General features: G+C 45.5%; 1 protein-coding gene across 1 annotated transcript in view; it reads left to right on the top strand.

The window, feature by feature from the left end:
- clip3 (CAP-GLY domain containing linker protein 3) overlaps nt 1–11,340 on the top strand; it is a gene marked incomplete at its 3' end in the record, with an annotated part of 14,938 nt that extends 3,598 nt beyond the window's left edge. The window contains exons 2-14 of the mRNA XM_080504563.1: nt 309–734; nt 953–1,092; nt 2,228–2,321; nt 3,337–3,498; nt 3,602–3,720; nt 4,714–4,950; nt 7,754–7,889; nt 8,057–8,212; nt 8,290–8,424; nt 8,848–8,971; nt 9,069–9,136; nt 10,742–10,814; nt 11,286–11,340. Coding sequence (XP_080360689.1) covers nt 332–734; nt 953–1,092; nt 2,228–2,321; nt 3,337–3,498; nt 3,602–3,720; nt 4,714–4,950; nt 7,754–7,889; nt 8,057–8,212; nt 8,290–8,424; nt 8,848–8,971; nt 9,069–9,136; nt 10,742–10,814; nt 11,286–11,340 — 1,902 coding nt within the window. The 5' untranslated portion in view covers nt 309–331. The remainder of the gene's footprint in view (nt 1–308; nt 735–952; nt 1,093–2,227; nt 2,322–3,336; nt 3,499–3,601; nt 3,721–4,713; nt 4,951–7,753; nt 7,890–8,056; nt 8,213–8,289; nt 8,425–8,847; nt 8,972–9,068; nt 9,137–10,741; nt 10,815–11,285) is intronic.
- Nucleotides 11,341–19,558: the final 8,218 nt, after the last annotated feature.

The following is a 19,558-nucleotide window of genomic DNA, read 5'->3' as shown; positions in this document are numbered from 1 at the left end:
TAGGAACAAATTAACTTTGGATACAAGGTTTTTGACCAAAGTAATACTTGGATCTTTATGACCAGTGACATGACTTTTAATTTGACAACAGTTTTGATGAATGGAAGGAAAACAGACGGTGAGTTCATCTGATCACTGACATTCAGCGCTGGATGGATGTGATCATTGTGCTCATCTGGAAACGGGACTGACTGAGATGCTCCCCTCAAGCTAGAGAAGACCAGACTCACAGGATCTTCATCCATTTCTTCATTCCATCCAAATGTGAATGAATGAATGAATGTGTGATGTGATTGTTTGTGTGACAGGGCCCGGCTGCAGCATCCACAACATGACGAAAGAAGAGAACCTGGAGGTGCAGGAGAAGGAGAGGCACGACCGGGAGGAGCAGGAGGAGGGCAGGGTCCAGAAAGAGGAGGAGGAGGTCCTGACGGAGGAGGAGGAGGAGGAGGAAGAGGAAGAGGAGGAGTATGAGTTAGAGGAGGAGAGGGAGGGAGAGGAGAGGGCCGAGGTGGAGGACGAGGACGACAATGAGCAGGAGGAGGAGCGAGAGGAGAGGGGTGAGCATGAGGAAGAGGACGAGGCGCCGGCCAGCAGGGATCTGGAGGCGGAGCCGGAGGCGGAGGCGGAGCCAGAGCCGCTGTCCGTGTCGGAGTACCAGAGTCCGGTTCACGAGCCGCGGCGCCGGGCCATGGTGCACCCGGCCGCCCAGGCACCGCTTCCCAAAGACTACGGTACGCCAAACCGCTTTCTTACACACTAATACCACCTTAAATTATCATTGTTATACTGCCTTAAATATTCACGGTCATATACAAATTGTTGTGCCACCTTTAATATTTGCCATCACACCACCTTTCACATACTGTCATATCAACTTGTCAGCCGCTCTCCTCCCACCCCCCCGCCACCGCGGCTCACGCTCCTGTACCCCCCCCCCCCCTCCTTCCAGGCTTCACCTTCTTCGACCCCAACGACCCGGCCTGCCTGGACATCCTCCTGGACGCTCGCACCACCATCCCCGAGCTGTTCGCCATCGTGCGCCAGTGGGTTCCTCAGGTCCAGCACAAGATCGACGTCATCGGAAACGAGGTGAGATCGTTGGGGGGGGGGGACTTTTAACGCCGCCTGGGAAATGTGAAGCGGCTTCTCATGAGACTGGATCGAACATGACTGATATCGCACAAATCTACCGCAAAACAAAATGAAATCTCATTTGATATGTAAGAATGTGTAAATAAGATGACGAAAGGCGAGGCGAGCTGAACGCAAACAGAGCAAAAGGAAGAGGAGATGTCACGATAATACAAAGTTAAATGAGCAGATGTCAGTAAGTTAAGATTGGCTACAATGATAATCAAAAGATAAGATTATATTATTTATAAGATGAGATTAGACAAGATAAGCTAAAACCCCGTCAGATAATCTGCATTAAAATGTTGTAATATGATTTAAGAAGGGCTTTTATATCAATTTTAAAAATGTCTAACTAAACTGCAGATCCAGTGAGGATAACAAGCTCTCTGCTGAAAAAAAGAAGAAGAAAAAGAAAGGCCAAGATGAAAAAAGTGAGGCTCCATTAAGGCCCCGTCCACCTGAGACAAAACAATCTTATTTCTCCATGTCATTTTTTAAATTATTTTTTTCTCCAAAACTCCAAAAGTTGGCATTTTAAAAATCCCTCCACTCTGGAACCTGCTCCTAAAATACCCTGGATGATCGGCTTTCCATCAGTGAGCAATAATAATAATAATAATGTATATTTACTGTCCAAAATTGTTGAATCAAATTTTTTTTAACATTTAAATTCATGTATTTAAGCTTTTTAAAGTACTTCTGACTTTATGTAATAGTTGTTCAGGAGTCTATTAAGAAAAGATTGTGTTAATGAAGTGAAAATAACATCTAATTCGGCTGCATTTCGTTGTTTTTCATTTGTGTAGAAGTGTTGCAGAGATGGAAAGTGAGTAAAAGGCTTCAGTTGCTATTTCAGACCAACATAAGGCGGTACCTGCTTCAAATCTATTCTGTTGTCATGATAGAGAAACATGTTGCTGCGGCGTCGTTGGGATCGCTGGTCATTTGGTCCTGAAAACAGAAATGCGGTTGCAGAGCTGCTGTCTCTCGTTGTCCTGACTCCTGGGCGCACCGTTTGATTCCCTTTCGCTCCGTGTTTTTACAGTGTCCATTTTGTTCCAGGAGGTGAAAATGTTCTTGTGTCTCTCAGATCCTGAAGCGCGGTTGCCACGTCAACGACCGCGACGGTCTGACCGACATGACGCTGCTCCACTACAGCTGCAAGGCCGGAGCACACGGAGTCGGTAGGTTCCAGGTTCTGCTGCAGGATCCGGACCAGCTCCCTTCTTGTCCAGGCATTATTCCTAGTGGAGTGTGCCAGGCACACGTTTTAAACTTTCTCTCTGGTCCATTCATCCCTTCTGTCTTTTTTTTTTGTTTTATTTTTTTATCAAAATATCAAATTTTGATTAATGTATCTTCACCAGAAGACCAATAAAAAAAAAACATGTATTAAATTAAATTTAATTTAATTTAATTTAATTTAATTTAATTTAATTTAATTAAATTTAATTTAATTTAATTTAATTTAATTTAATTTAATTTAATTTAATTTAATTTAATTTAATTTAATTTAATTTAATTTAATTTAATTATATAAGTGTGTTTAAATTTAAGTGTGTTTAATTAAGTGTAACAGTTAGTTGGTTACAAGCTACGTGTAAAACATACAGCTAATTTAGTTATTATCTATTATTTTCATTATTTACCAATTTAATGAAATTCAATTCAATTTAATGAACTTAATTTAATTTAATTTAATTAATGTGTGTTTAAATGTAAGTGTTTAATTAAGTGTAACAGTTAGTTGGTTACAAGCTATGTGTAAAACATACAGCTAATTTAGTTATTATCTATTATTTTTATTTTGTATCAATTTAATTTAATTTAATCAAATTAAATTAAATTGATACAGAATAAAAATAATATATAACTAAATTAGCTGTATGTTTTACACATAGCTTGTAACCAACTAACTGTTACACTTACAGTTTTTATAATTTCTCCTGTTTTCACTACATTTACATAATATCCAGTTGTTATAATTTTTGAAGAAAACAGTTCTTAGTTTGACCTCTTCTTGGTTGTATTGATTAGTTTTCTTCTCAGTTTGTTGAACAAAGTTCCCCCCGGGTTCTAGAACTAAACTGTGATCACATGATCAGACCTTGACTTGACTAGCGACTCTGCTGCCGCCTGAGGGAGCGCTGTGAGACCACGGAGAGCGCCCCCTAGCAGTGGTTCTCGCTCTGTGTGCAGGCGAGCCGGCGGCTGCCCTGCGTCTCACCAGTCAGCTGATCTCTCTGGGCGCCGACGTGTCTCTGCGGAGCCGCTGGACCAACATGAACGCCCTGCACTACGCCGCGTACTTCGACGTCCCGGAGCTGATCCGAGTGCTGCTGAAAGCCGCCAAACCCCGAGGTAGACGGGTTCCCGCGTCTGGGCCGCCGCTCACGACAACAAACAAACAAACAAACAAGCAAAGCCTGAGCAAAGCCTCCGTCTCCTCTGATTGTTTGCACAGTGCTGAACTCCACATGCAGCGACTTCCACTACGGCACCGCGATGCACATCGCCGCCTCCAACCTCTGTCTGGGGGCCGTCAAGTGTCTGCTGGAGCACGGAGCCAACCCCGCCCTCCGGGTGAGAACCACGCCTCTTCACTTCACTGATAGCTACTATCCAGATTGTAGAGCATCTTCCTCCTCTAACACCAGATTATAGAGCATCTTCCTCCTCTAACATCAATTATAGAGCATCTTCCTCCTCTAATATCCAGATTGTAGAGCATCTTCCTCCTCTAACATCAATTATAGAGCATCTTCCTCCTCTAATATCCAGATTATAGAGCATCTTCCTCCTCTAACACCAGATTATAGAGCATTTTCCTTCTCTAACATCCAGATTATAGAGCATCTTTTTCTAACATCCAGATTATAGAGCATCTTCCTCCTCTAACACCAGATTATAGAGCATTTTCCTTCTCTAACATCCAGATTATAGAGCATCTTCTTCTAACATCCAGATTATAGAGCATCGTCCTCCTCTAACATCCAGATTATAGAACATCGTCCTCCTCTAACATCCAGATTATAGAACATCGTCCTCCTCTAACATCCAGATTATAGAGCATCTTTCTTCTCTAACATCAGATTATAGAGCATCTTCCTCCTCTAACATCCAGATTATAGAGCATCGTCCTCCTCTAACATCCAGATTATAGAGCATCTTTCTTCTCTAACACCAGATTATAGAGCATCTTCCTCCTCTAACATCCAGATTATAGAACATCGTCCTCCTCTAACATCCAGATTATAGAGCATCTTCCTCCCACTAATGGATGCAGCTTCAGCTAGCGCCCAGATTACCACACCGATGATCCACTATTGTTTATGTGACCATTTTCCTAAAGAGGCCGTTATAAAAGTATGTGTACTAATTTTAAGGTTTTCCACGAGCTCTGACTGGTTCTTTGTAAAACATGAACCGGAACATTTCTAAAACACGTGAAGTTTAAGGGTCGTGTCAAAGCGTCTGAGCTGAACTCGTGGAGTCAGAATCCACAGAATGAGTTCTGCTCCTCGATACTCCAGCGACCTTTCGAACGCCTGCCGTTGGTTCTTCCGGTTCCCGTAGAACGACAAGGGCCAGGTTCCGGCGGAGGTGGTGCCCGACCCGATGGACATGAGCCTGGACAAGGCGGAGGCGGCCATGGTGGCCAAAGAGCTGAAGCAGCTGCTGCAGGACGCCGTGCCGCTGAGCTGCAACCTGCCCCGGGCCACGCTGCCCAACTACGACAACATCCCCGGAAACCTGATGCTGTCGTCTCTGGGCATGAAGCTGGGGGACCGCGTGCTGCTGGACGACATGAAGGTCAGGGGCCCCGCCGACGACCACACACCTACGGTCTGTGGTCACGATAACTGACGGGAAAGAAGTTCTGATTCGTAAAATAGAGTCACGATAACTGACGGGAAAGAAGTTCTGATTCGTAAAATAGAGTCACGATAACTGACGGGAAAGAAGTTCTGAAAGAAGTTCTGATTCGTAAAATAGAGTCACGATAACTGACGGGAAAGAAGTTCTGAAAGACGTTCTGATTTGTAAAATAGAGTCACGATAACTGACGGGAAAGAAGTTCTGATTTGTAAAATAGAGTCACGACAACTGACGGGAAAGAAGTTCTGATTCGTATAATAGAGTCACGATAACTGACGGGAAAGAAGTTCTGAAAGAAGTTCTGATTTGTAAAATAGTCACGACAACTGACGGGAAAGAAGTTCTGATTTGTAAAATAGAGTCACGACAACTGACGGGAAAGAAGTTCTGATTCGTATAATAGAGTCACGATAACTGACGGGAAAGAAGTTCTGAAAGAAGTTCTGATTTGTAAAATAGTCACGACAACTGACGGGAAAGAAGTTCTGATTTGTAAAATAGAGTCACGATAACTGACGGGAAAGAAGTTCTGATTTGTAAAATAGAGTCACGACAACTGACGGGAAAGAAGTTCTGATTTGTAAAATAGAGTCACGACAACTGACGGGAAAGAAGTTCTGATTCGTAAAATAGAGTCACGATATCTGACGGGAAAGAAGTTCTGATTCGTAAAATAGAGTCACGATAACTGACGGGAAGGAAGTTCTGATTTGTAAAATAGAGTCACGATAACTGACGGGAAAGAAGTTCTGATTCGTAAAATAGAGTCACGATAACTGACGGGAAAGAAGTTCTGATTCGTAAAATAGAGTCACGATAACTGACGGGAAAGAAGTTCTGATTCGTAAAATAGAGTCACGATAACTGACGGGAAAGAAGTTCTGATTCGTAAAATAGTCACAAACGAAGCTGGATTATCGAGAAGTTCAGCCTGTTTGAGCGAAAGTCAGTTTTATGTGTCTTTCCCCAGTTTTTTGTTTTTTTAAACAATATCATATTAAAGTTGCGTGGAAAGGTAGAGCTGAGTGTCACAAGTGATTTACTGCAACTTGTGCAACTAATAAAGGTTAATCTAGTCTAATCTGATCTAATCTGACCTAAACTTGTGTGTGTGTGTGTGTGTGTGTGTGTGTGTGTGTGTGTGTGTGTGTGTGTGTGTGTGTGTGTGTGTGTGTGTGTGTGTGTGTGTGTGTGTGTGTGTGTGTGTGTGTGTGTGTGTGTGTGTGTGTGTGTGTGTGTGTGTGTGTGTGTGTGTGTGTGTGTGTGTGTGTGTGGGACAGCTGAGGAGAGGGCTGGGAATTGAATGAGGAGTTTGAGCAGAAAGGCAAGACCTAATCATTAATTTTATGCAGAAAGGATATTTTGACCTTGTCTTTTTTTTTTTTTTTTTTTTTTTTTTTAAAGAAGCTCGCCAGCCAGCAGCGGTTGTGACGTTCTGTTTCGGGAGGGTATCATTGGGAATATAGCCGACTGTAACGTTGGCAACTGTAAAGAATGAATTTTTGTGTGCCGTGAAGTTTGTCTATGTTTGATACGATATTCGATAACCGATCCCCCTGTGGCAGAATTGAAACCACCATGTACTGAAGAAAACAAACAGGAAGAACAGGAAAATATATAGTCAGGACTTGTCGAGGACCTTTGTTGGTTGTTCTCTGGAGATGAAGCACCTGAATCCAGCGACTAAAACCCTCAACCGTTCCTTTAGTTTTTCCAACCTTCTTTTTCATCGACGTCCATGCGAGTTTTGGTTTTCTCTCTTGTCTTTTACTGGTAGTTAATTCTTCTTCGGGAGATAGTGACGTTACCGGATAAGCTACTGAGACTCTGCTTTTACACCACAGCGTCTCCAAGAGAAAAGGGAAGTGTTTCATTGTGTTGTGGGGTCATTACCACGGTGCTCGGAGCCTCTGAAAACACACTGGCTCTCACACTGGAGGATCTTGGAAAGGCTCGGGTTCCGTCTCCGTGAGGAAGGCGGGACGCCACAACTGCTCCAGTGCACCAGTAAATAGTCCTTCTGGACATTGACAAGTTGGACGGACAATAACAACAATGGCGGCCTCCAGAGTGTCATGACTCTTATGGTCGTCTGTCCATACGAATGTCCGTGTAGGGAGGTTTTCGGTAGATTGTTCTCTGCTGCATCTGTGTGTGGTTTTACTACAAATACAGCCGACGGCACCATCTACTGGCCCGACGTGAAAACTACATTGTTTTCAGCGTTTCGTGACTCGCATAGTTTTCAAAACACACAATTCTGGTCTATTCTATTGAACCAGAGATGCTAACTGCTATTTAAGTAACAATGCCGACCGCAGCTAACTGTGGCTACATGCTAAAGCACGTGCCTTCTTTCACGTCGCTGTACGATGTCGGCTGTTGGCTCATGCTAGAGCCTGTGTAATCGATAGTGGCGCGTTGCTGCAGCAGTGGGACGGACTGCAGGTGACGCTTGTGTAACATGTGGTGTTGTGTTCCTCCCTCTGTGCTGTCTGAGCTCTGAACAGTGTTGTTCTTACCGTGTAGCTCCAGAGAGACCAGAGCCGAGACGACGGCCCGGCCGCAAACCTCACTCAGGTTGGTTGGCGCGGGCGCCGCCTGCTGGTCTGCAGCTTGACCTGACCCACTGCACTGATTCCCCCCCCACCCCCCGCCCCTCTGAACCCCCACCGCCCCGGCCATGTCGCGCGCTTCGCGAATTCACTCCCGAACTTGTGTCTCTGTCGCGTCACAGGCCGGCACGCTGAGGTTTTGCGGCACGACGGAGTTCGCCAGCGGTCAGTGGGTCGGCGTGGAGCTGGACGAGCCCGAGGGGAAGAACGACGGCAGCGTGGGCGGCGTCCGCTACTTCATCTGCCCGCCCAAACTCGGTAACGGCCCCGAAGGACGGTGTGCTGCTCTGGAGAATTCATTAATGCGCTCATGGCTACTAGTACATAGTTTACTAGTTACCTCGAGTGAAAAGTAACTCCATCCTCGGTAACGATCGATTTCTTCGAGGTTCAGTTGTTGCATTTTTGTCCTTTATGTCTTGAAGGGATTTTTGCTCCAGTGTCCAAGATTTCCAAAGCAGTGGATCACACGCCTTCATCGGTCACCTCCACCCCGCGGACCCCCCGCATGGACCTGGCCTCCCGCCTCGCCGGGAGGACCAAGAAGGAGAAGGAGAAGAAGGAGAAGGAGAGGGAGAAAGGTAAGCCGCTCGAGGCGAGGACGGCTTCCAGCTCGGAAGCTGCAGCTTGGCTCACCGCTGACTTGTGCTTGTTGCAGCCGCCCAGAGGAAGAAGGCGTCCGTCGCCAGTCTGGATCCGGAGGGACTGAACGCCGAGGTGGGCGACCACGTCTTGGTGGCCGGACAGAAGCACGGCATCGTGCGCTTCTATGGGAAGACGGACTTCGCTCCAGGTTTGTCTGTTCGATAGGCATTATCAATGCTCTGATAGGGAGGGGAGCAGAGCCAAAGCCAAAATAAGGATTTCCCCCCCCCCCAAAAAAGGAAAGAAAAGTCTTATAAGTCGATAAAGTTTTTATATTGTCAGTTGAATCAGCTGACATGTAGGCTGATTAGTCCTCTTCCACACCAACTTAACAGATGAGAGCTGTGGTGGAGCATCTGAAGTCATTTATCTCTGATGTATATTCAGTATATTGTCCCAAATGGTTGATAATGGAGGGGAACATCATACACAGTTCCATATGAAGCAAACTCTGACCACAGTGGAAAGGAAAAAGGAGATTTAATCGGGGAGAGAGTGTAAACCTATAGCAGCTCAGCTCAGAAAAGGTCCATGGAGGCCAGGTGAGCGAACCCTCTGCTGCCCTCTGCAGGTTACTGGTTCGGTGTTGAGCTGGATCAGCCCACAGGGAAACACGACGGCTCGGTGTTCGGAGTCCGCTACTTCAGCTGCCTTCCCAAATACGGAGTGTTTGCGCCGCCCTCGCGCGTGCAGAGGTAACCGCCAGCATGACCCGAAGCAAATCTTACCTTCAACGACTTGATGCTGAATGAACTGTGCTGAAGACAGTTGGGGGGGGGGGTGTTTTCTCAGAATCGGAGGCCCAAAAGACGTCTCCCAGACCGACACCTCCATGGTGAAGAAGGTCCACCAGGTCACCAGTGAGTATCTCGTGAACGCCTCACAGCTGAACAGCAGAATGCAGAACGGCGCGAAACAGGAGCTAAAATTATTGTTTTTGTGTTTTCGTGTCTCAAAAATGTTGTTTGCAAGGCACCGTTTGTAAAGATGAAGTCCGTTTACACAGAAGCAGCAGAAATCCTGAAAAAGATGCTTTTTTTCATGTTGGGCCACTAGTTGGTGCTGTTGGTTGTTTTTTTGTAAAGAAACCACACCCAAATGCAGCAGAGAACAATCGGCTCTAAACAGTAAAGCAGTAATCACCTCGAAATCACGTTTCATTGTGGAAACATGTATATTGAAGATGGAGTTTGAAAGCGGTTGTTCAAACCAGAATGGCCCACAAGGGGGCGTCACAATGGGAGGTTTTGATTGTCGTCAACACAGGCGGCTAATATCTTAAACCAACTCTGTTGAATTCAGCCGCTCACCGCGAGCCACGAACAGCTAACTGCTAAGTAGAAATGTTGAACGCCATGATTTATAAATGAGCCTGTATTTCATTGTCAATCTTCGGGGTGTGTTGCTCTGCAGCCTGGATGTTTGTTGATGATCCGCCATTGTTTTTTTAATTGTTATTTTTGTGTGTGAGCAAAGCACTGCTATGCTATCGCCATAATTGACAATTCCCACGGCCAGTCAACACGTCTAACATCCAGACCAGTCAAAGCCTCACATCTACTGTTGCCAGAGGAAGTCGCATTATGAAGAAGGGTCAGAAGGAGCTCTGTGTTTGATTATTTTCCCTCAGACGACCAAGTTGCATGGATTCACTTAAGTAGCATGAAGACAGCCTTGCCCCGCCCACTGCCGCCTCGGAAGCAGCAAATTGAATAAAGAGTTATGGCCAAATTGACATTTATGAGCGTGAATCTCCAATGTCTCCGCTGTCGCACGAGGAAACGCCAGAGCGGCAAGAGACTGACTTGTAGGAATGTAGGAAATTGTAGGAAGCCATGCTTCTGCCCCTCAGGAATTCCTGTCCACCTCTGGCCACCCCGCCAATATTTTTATATGTCAGGGTTTGTGAACTCAATTGCACGGCAGACAAGAAGCTCAGTTCAAAAGTGTTTTATTCTCCCAAAAAAACACAGCAGAAGCAAAGTCAGGCAGTCCAAGATCTAAACCAGTACAGGCAATGGAGGAGGAAATCCAGGAGTCAAGGTCGGGCAGGCAGAAGGTCGAAAACACACAAAGGCAACACGAGGAAAAAATGGCGGGTACGAATGGTGTGAGAACTCAGACGAACTGGCAACCGGAGCTACAAGAGAGGGGAACGAAATACACACACTGATGACAATAACACACAGCTGTGATCAGGAGGAGGAAGCAGGAGTGCACAGGGGGCGGAGCTAAAGGGAACACAGGAGGGGAGGAGTGAAAACTCTCAGGAAGGGAGGGGTGAGTGAGAGCAGGATCATGACTTTATAGATCTGGATTGCTATCGCCGTGACTGTCAAAAAGCTTTCAGTGGCTCTGAGCACTGATGTCGGACACACAGGAGTTTTGTGTTTTCACTTGAAAACGTCGTCGCGTAAACGAGGGGCGTGGGTTTTGCTCACGGGCGTGTTTGGTTTGTCCCACAGTGTCCCAGCCCAAGAGAAACTTCAACACAATGCGTTCTCCAAAGGACCTGACCTCCGAGAACTCCATATCCAGGTGAGAACAGACGCTCAGCACAACATTTCAAATCTGTCACTTTCATTTTTAAAAAACAGAAGAAGCAACAGCAGGTGACTCACTACTGCCACCCAATGCATTAACGGGACATTACACACATATTGTGTACCAGTATTGAAACGGTCTTTGACGCCCGTCAGATTTCGGTTGCTTTATCTTTGGAAATCTCAAATCTTTGGAACTTTGAAAAGGCTTTGAAAACATTGTTTTTCTTTTTAATTCCTCATGAGAGGGAGGAAGCTGTTTTGAACTGCTCGTGCTTCAGTGAACTTCAGAGTTACTGTGTTTGTGTTCCTCACTGTTCTGAGTGTGTGATGAAGAACGAGTGATGAGTGTTTCACTAAAACAGCTCTGCTCTTTTCTCCTTCCTCTTTCACCTCCTTCCCCCTCTTCCTCCTCCTCCCTCACCCTCCTTCCCCCTCACCCTCCTCCTCTCTTGACCTCCTGCAGGTTGTTGTTCTGCTGTTGGTTCCCGTGGATGCTGCGCGCTGAGATGCAGTCCTAACCACGCCCTCCTCCTCCTCCTCCTCCTCCTCCTCCTGGATCGATCTCTCCTCTCTACTTTCTCTCCATCTTTTACTTTTTTCTCTCTGAGCTTCTTCAGTGAGTCGTCAATCAAAACTTGTCGTGTTGAACCCGCCTACTCCTCTTCCTCCTCTTTCTCTTTTACTCTCAATCCTGATTTAGCCGTTCTATAGCAAAATCTATAGTGCCTTGTATCTGATTACCCCCCCCCCCCCCCCCCCCCCCCCCCCCCACCCCCAGCCCTGTATTTGCATCTCATCATTCCGCTTTGCCAGTCGAGCATGTTGCACCTTTTTGATTAGAGGCAGAATCTTTCTGCTCAGCATCATATTGTCTGCCAGGTTCCATTCTTTCTGCTGCTGGTTTTGGATCTCAACAGAATGTTTAATGTTTAATGTCTGGCAGCGGCCGTCTTGCTTCTGGCGTTTGGAGGCTCATCTGCTGCTTCGCTCTGCCCATGTCACACCAAGAACTTCATTTAGCTGCTGCTCAGATCTAAAACCATTGTGATAATCACCATTTAAAGACCTCGGTCACACTGACACGTGTGATCTACGGCCAGTAAACAATAAACAGAAAACAAGTTTCCGAGAGAAACAATTTGGATGTGATGCTTTTCATTTATGTGGCTCTTGAACTAAAATGAGAGTGACAGGAGACATTTATATAATGACTATTAACATGTTTTATCAGTGTGGACGAGGTCTCTGAGCAGCCCGGAGCTGCACTATTCTAGTTTTAACTTTACTTTCTAACCCAAACTGTGGGTGAAGGACTTTTACCGCCTGCATGCTTCAACCCCAGGAATGAAAACAGGGTCAAACATCTTCTGGTTCTAATGTATTTTCTCTGTCAGACACAAAAAAAACAAACAGATGAGACGTGAAGTAAGAAAAAAACAGCAGTTCTTGGTGAAAAGATTCACGCTGTAAATACACGAATGTCGTCGAAAGTCAAAAATGGACAAAAAGTGTACTTCATCAAGAGAAAGTTTATTTTTAATTGTCACACATTTCACAACCAGTACGATCTCACACACTGAACAAGTGCTTTCATTTTGTTTTAGATGACACAGACATCACTAACGAAGCATCGTAGAGAGTACCTATCGTGATAAATCAGTGTTTAGCTGAATGGTTCACCTAGTTAGAGTAAAACTATAGTATATCTTAGATCTTATTAAGAGTTGATCTGTTTACCAAAACTGCTAACTGACCCAAAATAATGAACTTTCTTTGATGCAATTTAGAAATCATACGTGATCTCAGCACCCTCACATGAAACGTGTGTGTTTGTGTTGCAGATGTATCAGGAAATAAGCTTCGATTTGGACGTTGGTCTCACAATTGTTTGTATAGATCATCACTCTGTGAAACCCGTAAAAGCTTTCCTCCCTCTTTCCCTCCCTCTTCTCTCCCCCCCTTCATCTTTGCATTTGAAACACGGCGCTGGTACCTTTTGTGAACGTGAGCGGAACAAAAACACAAGCTAACCTTGAACTTACGTGTGTGCTTAATGTTTAAAAATCTCTCTTCAAGCGTGTGCGTTAACGGAAACAAAAACAGCAATATATAAAGAGTGTAGCTATTGTCTGTGTGGAAATGCTCCCCTGTGGTGACGTCTTCTTCAGCACACAAACAAACACACGGGGACACGCATACACACACACACACACACATACACGTTCGCACCGACCGCCGAGGCTGATGGGTAACGAGACGCGTTCAGGAGCTTGTGCGCTTACTTCCCTCCTGCAGGGTGACCATACCAGCAGTCAGTAAGGCGGCCACACACCGAACCATTTGCCCCAGAAGGATAGCAGTCGTGGGGGGGGGGGGGGACTGATTGTGAGACTGATTCAAAGACGGCTGTTGTCATGGCAACCAAAGACAACCTGCGATAAAATGTGTCCAAAATTTGTGGCGACGGCGACGTTGCTGCGCCCTGCGTCAACTAACTAACCGATAGAAATGCAGAACGAAGTGAGGTACCGCTCACCGCCACACTGGAGCGAAACCCAAACGGATGCGATGTGGCTACGAACGCGTCCGCCGCCCCCGGTTCCCCCCCCGGTTAGCCTCCGGTTCGATCTCTGTTCCCTGCAGCCTCGGCGTCGGCTCGCTGTAACACACTGTCGCTGTGTTTGTGAATCCGCTTGTTGCTTCTGCTGCCTCCCACCAGCAGCCGGTTTCACTCCGCCAGACCTGGAACCACGCGGGGTCAAGACGTCGACCACCTCCATTAGCACATGTAGCTTAGCATCGTAATTCCCGATCACAAACGGCTCTGGGAGCTCCTGAAATGTTTCATTTCCAGGTACTTTGGCATGTCGAGCTGCAGAGTTTCGCAACATGCAGCTGGAAAAAAAAAAAAAAAGCCCCATTGTGACCCTTTGTCAGCATCTCAGATAAAAGTTAGTAGGAACAGATTCACCACACCGGTGTCGTGAATTACCAGTGACGTGAGGAACAGACTTCCTTTTTGTGAAATAATATGATATGTATCTCTCACGGTTATACAGTTTAGACCTGTCTTGATCGAGGTGGTTTGAAGATATTGAAACTCTTCAATATGCAGACGACTCACAGGTTTACTTTCCTCATCTCGCGCTTCATTTCTCCGCCGTCCCACTGCGTGCCCAGACCGAATGGTGGTGAATCCACACGCCATCCATCTCTTTATGGTTTCAGAGCATCTCAGCCATGGTGACGCGCTGTTTTGACGCGAACGCCACTCCCTCATCCTTCAGTGTACATTTTGGGGGGGATCCCGGTGACGGTGGGAGTTGGTCTTTGTACAGTAAATGTAACATTTACCTTCCAGTCAATTCGTCCCAGTGAAGCCGGTGTTTGTCTGAACGTGGTGTTCGGGCTACTGTGTCAATGTGGAGCTTTTCTCTGGTGTGGCCACTTGGCGTCACTATTAACTAATCACAATAAACAAAATGTTGCGTAAAGATTTTGCTCATGACACATTTTCTGATTGCGATGGACACGTTTGCACGACTGGACCAGCGGTTCTGAATGGAATCGATTTCTGATTGTTTCCTCACTTTGAAAAAAGTCAAGAAAAGCAGCTTGACGCGTCACGCATTTGGTTGATCACTTCAACTGTGATTAAATGTCGTTGAAGCCTATCAAACAGTAGTAAAACCAAGATTAAAAAAAATCTTTTTCTGCATGAAAACATTTGCCAACGTGGAGAAAGTCGTGTTAGTACACTCCACTTTAGTGTTCAGGACACCAACATGCCTCAACTGTTTTTCAGAATGTGTACATGCACACGGATCGCCAGGATATGGAAGTATTTTGTTTTACAGAGTAAAACAATCCTGATGCCATGGGCTTCAGTGTACTGCAGACAGAGATGATAAACACTGTGCGTGTTGTGCTGATTCATGTCATTTCTAAAATGAAGTTGACAAACATAAGCTGCCAGCTGTATGTACAGACTTCACTCCACCTGTACTCTCATCAGCTTGTATTGGTGGCTGTGAACATAAAGAAACGAACACCGGACGTCGCTGGGAGTCACTTTTCGGTGTCAAACTACAGGCAACACAATAGGAAACTTCAGCAGGAAAAAGTGGTTCAATCTGGACTGACAGCTGATTTTCACGGAGTAAAAACGACGACGGCCTTAAAGGCACAAATTTGGAATCGATAAATGATAGCGTTTGTTTCACTTCAGTCAAACGAGAGAAGGAGGCAGCTGCCATGCAAGGTGGAATCAGTTTGGGCTTCACTGTCTTGCTCAAGGACACTTTGACAGATGGGGAATGGAAGCCGCAACCTTCTGATTCCAAGACGACTCCCTGGACCACCCTCAGCCGTCACGATGCCATCTAAAGTTCGAACGCCCCGCCCCCTCCGCCGGTCGGCACATCGTGGCGGCTTGTGGATCCGCCCGGAGAGAAGAAGGTCGCAGGTTCGATTCCCCATCTCCCGCCCCCCACTGTCAACCTGTCAGTGTCAGAACCGCTGGTCGTGACCTTCAAACGAACCTGTAGCCGATTGGTGGACGTGTTGTTGAGAATATAACCGACTCTTTAACTCCGCACTGGTCGTCTGGAACGTCGTACGTCTCAACACTACAGTATATAGCCTCTATTTTGATAACTTCACTAAGTGTACTTTATGTTCTCCGGTCTTTGTAGCGTGTGTGTGTGTGAGTGTGTGTGTGTGTGTGTGTGTGTGTGTGTGTGTGTGTGTGTGTGTGTGTGTGTGTGTGTGTGTGTGTGTGTGTGTGTGTGTGTGTGTGTGTGTGTGTGTGTTCCTCTGTACTTCGGTTACGGTCCACGTGAGACTGACGTCCTCCTGTCGGTGAAGCAGGAGAGACGGAGCATCGGACATCCTCTTCAGATACTCACTGCATGCTTTCTCCCCTCTCTCTCTCTCTCTCTCTCTCTCTAACGTCCTCTCAGTATTTTCTTATTTGAAGTTTTCAATCTGTGTATCTTCTCATCAGCATGAAAATGCTTCTAATAATAACAGTGGCAACTCTATGAATATAATAAAGACTTTGATGTTTTTGGTACTGCTCCGTGTTTCACTCCCGTTTGTGGTTTCGTCCAATCAGACGTCACGGATTCATTGTGAGGAATTGTTTTATGCAAACATGGTTTATTTAAAAAGATTGATGTTGCGTCCACAGGTAAGCCTGTTTTTTTTTTGTTTTTTTTATACTGTAGATTAAATTGACGAAACACTGATAACTATTTCAACAAAAAGTAAAAACATATCGGATCTGTTTCTTCACATTTATAAGCATTAACAAACAAAAAAAGTGAAAACACAAAATATTACTTGGGTTTTGGGCGTTTGGCCGTTTTCAGAACAATGATGCTCGAAGCCAATGAAAACACAACTTTTTGAAAACACTCGGCCTCCGTCTCCGAGTTGACGGTGTGAAAGCTGGTCCTGGTCCTGGCCCTGGCCCTGGTCCTGGTCCTGGTCACCACGGCCGTAGTAACTAGTAGTTGTGCACATGCTCAGTAGCTGGACAGTCAAAACAGTGTTTCCTCTCTCATGACTCATAAAGTCCAGTTCAGGGCATCCGAACTCCCTCACTTTAACTTTTTGAAGATAGAAAAGACTTTTTGTTTTAGTACATTGTGTAAATTGGTAGTACATCTACTGAAGTTGTTGTTTTGGGGGGAGTTGCTCCTGTCTGCTCTATATCAGATTGTCACTTCCAAGCTCATGATGTGTCCCGAGCAAAGACGACATGGCAGCCGTCCTCGGATAAAGAAACCCGGGTGAACAGACGTCAAAAAGATTACTGTCAACTTTTGAGCACAGAGACAAAGTAGACGTTGCAAAAATATGAGTTTTCCCACTGCAGCAGCAAACTCCTATTCAAATGAGTCAAGTATGATTGATATTTGTTTTGCAGATTTAAACAGACAGAATGAAATGACAGAATAGAGTAGAAAATGATATGTCTTCATTTTATCTGCATTTATTTTCATTCATAAAGTAACCCAATGAAATCTTCAAATGTAAGTCACGGGAAAAGGCCTTTTTCATTAAAAGATCTCACAATATGTAAATACTCATGTTTAATAAGATGCAATCATATAGCTTAACAATCAAACCATGAACACAACATATTCTCCGCCGGCAAGAAATTTTAATAACATTTTAGGAATCCAGTCACTGAAAACAAAGGTAAATGACAAAAATTTGCTGTCAGATGTGTTTTAATATTAGTTAATCCTGAACGGAGTGAAACTCTTGACAGAGGGAAACTGAACTCCATCAAAATGAAACATGAAACTGTCTGCTGGACTTTTTCTTTTCTTAGTTTTCTGTGACTCGGGGGGAGGAGAAGAGCTTCTTATTCTTCTGTTTGGATGGAGAGACCAGCTGAAGGTGTCGCCTCAGACTCAGGGGAAGTGAAACGGCGCCTTCTGCACGCCAGACGCAGGGTTGACATTTGACCCGCTGAGCAGAAGCCTTCTCCTCCGGGCCCTGCGGTTCTTAAACCACACCTGGAGGAAACCAGAGGGACAGAACAGGACACGTTCAGGCTTTCTGTTCATCTCACACAGAACATATATGTGTGTGTGTGTTATATACATATATTATATATATTATTTCACACGGTGCGGATTGAGTTTTTTTGACAGTTTTTTATATATAGAGTCTCATTCAACTGAGGAAGATGTTTTAAATATTCGATCCTGAGATTGTCGAAAAATACAAAATCCGCACCATGTGAAATAATATGATAATAAATAATACGCACCGCCCACCTTTGTTCAGTTTCTTCCTGCGTACCTTTGCGTTATTTAGCCCAGAACATCCACACTCACGTTTGGATTTAAAAAAAAAAAAACTCGGGAAAGTGTGGCTAGAGGACACAGACTGAGCACTTTACGCACTCCGTCGATGGGAAGTAGACTGTGAGCATTTTTTACGCACGCTGGTGTTTTTACGCACCGTCTGGATGAAAAACTACAGGCTGTGAACACTTTATGCACCCCGCGGTGTGTTTTTGTGTTGGTTTTTTTTTAACGCACGGCCTGTGAATTGGAAACCGACCGTGAACTTTACGCACGCGCTGGCGTGGTTTTACGCACCGTCTGGATGTAAAACTGCAGGTTGTGAACGCTTTGCGCACACTGTCGCGTACATTCATTGATACTGTGTCTCAACTCACCCTGACGGCCTCCTCGCTCAGCCCGATGCTCCGTGCCAGCTCCGTGCGAGCCTCCTTGGTCGGGTACCTGTTGCTCTGGAGCAGCGCCTCCAGCTGTCTGCTCTGGCGGTCGCTGAACGTCGTCCTCACCCTTTGGCCCTTCGGACTGGGCCGCGGCTGCGCCGACGCTCCGGCCTGCTGATGCCCGCTGAACCCCGCCGCTGGAGCGCCTGAGGAGGACAGAACCAGAAAGAACCGTTTGAATGAGACCAACAGACATCAGGACCAGTGATTAAAGAAAAAAGAAAAAAAGCAATAATAATGGCAGATCGAGTTTCGCCAGTAGTTTGATTACCTGCAGGAAAGTGGCTGAAGGTCGTGGATATTCCATAGTTTGGATAAAATCCGTTGTAACCGCATCCACACGCGTAAAAGTCGTTTCCAAAAGCCAGGACCTGGTGCTGTGGACAGCTGTGGACGAAGACGGGCACCGGGACCGGGACCGGGACCGGCACAGGAGCCGGAGGCCGGAGGTTCGTGAAGTCTGAAGTGAACCCTCCGCAGAACCCCTGCTGGTGTGCGCCCGGGTCGTGGTGCGCCTCGGGCGGCCCGCGGCGGGGACCGACCTGCCCGGACAGGATCCGCTCCATGCTGAAGTCCGACCTGCGCTCCATGGTCCCGCTTCAGAAAGTCTTCGGGCTCCGGTCCGCTGACCTCTGATCCCCGGAGGAGCCCTGGGATCCAGATATTGACCGGAGGAGGGACATCAAGCGGGCCGCGGTGCTTTGAAACGCTAATGCGCCATGTGACGTCCAGGGTTTGATTCCCGGGGTTCAAAGGCAAGTTTCAAAGAAGGTTGAAACTTTTTGATTAAGAAGCATCAGTCCAGGTCGTCTTGTATCTCATCCATCAACTCTCAGATCACCCTGATTCTAATCATCCTTTTGTCTTTCTGAACACTTCAAAACGCTTGTCTCTCCTGGGATCACTTCACACGACGCAGTCTGTCTTTTATTCACATTGTTTATTTCATTGATCATTAATGTGACTCAACCGTTTTGGTTTCACTGTGAAATGCTGAAATCTGGAGAGTCTGAAGGTTCGAGTCTGCTCTTCGTCATTTCTTGGAAATAAACTTAACATTATATCGCTTCACTTAAACTGAAAGAATTTTTTTTTAATTCTCAGTCATTTCCACAAAGACAAATATAATTTGAGTAATTTAATCATGTCACACATTTCCATCTATTCATATTAAGTAGATTGAATCCCATTTATTCATATTATCTGAACAACATGTATTAGAATGAACCAATTAACAACATCAAACATATTTCTGATATGTAAACTGAAAAACTGCATAGTTTAATTTTTTGAGCGTATGATTCAGTCCCTTTTTTTCCTGTGCATAGTTTTATTTTATTTCCTTTTAGAATTATAGCAGGTTTCTATCGTGTCTCAACGGGATCAAGAAAAGTGAAATGAAATAATTTTATAGATAAAATAACCTTGTACTGACTTTTAGCCTTAATTGTACTTTATATGGCTTTTTTATG

Source organism: Blennius ocellaris, assembly GCF_963422515.1.
Source record: "Blennius ocellaris genome assembly, chromosome: 2".
NCBI lineage: Eukaryota > Metazoa > Chordata > Actinopteri > Blenniiformes > Blenniidae > Blennius > Blennius ocellaris.
This window is presented reverse-complemented; position numbering and strand designations above follow the sequence as displayed.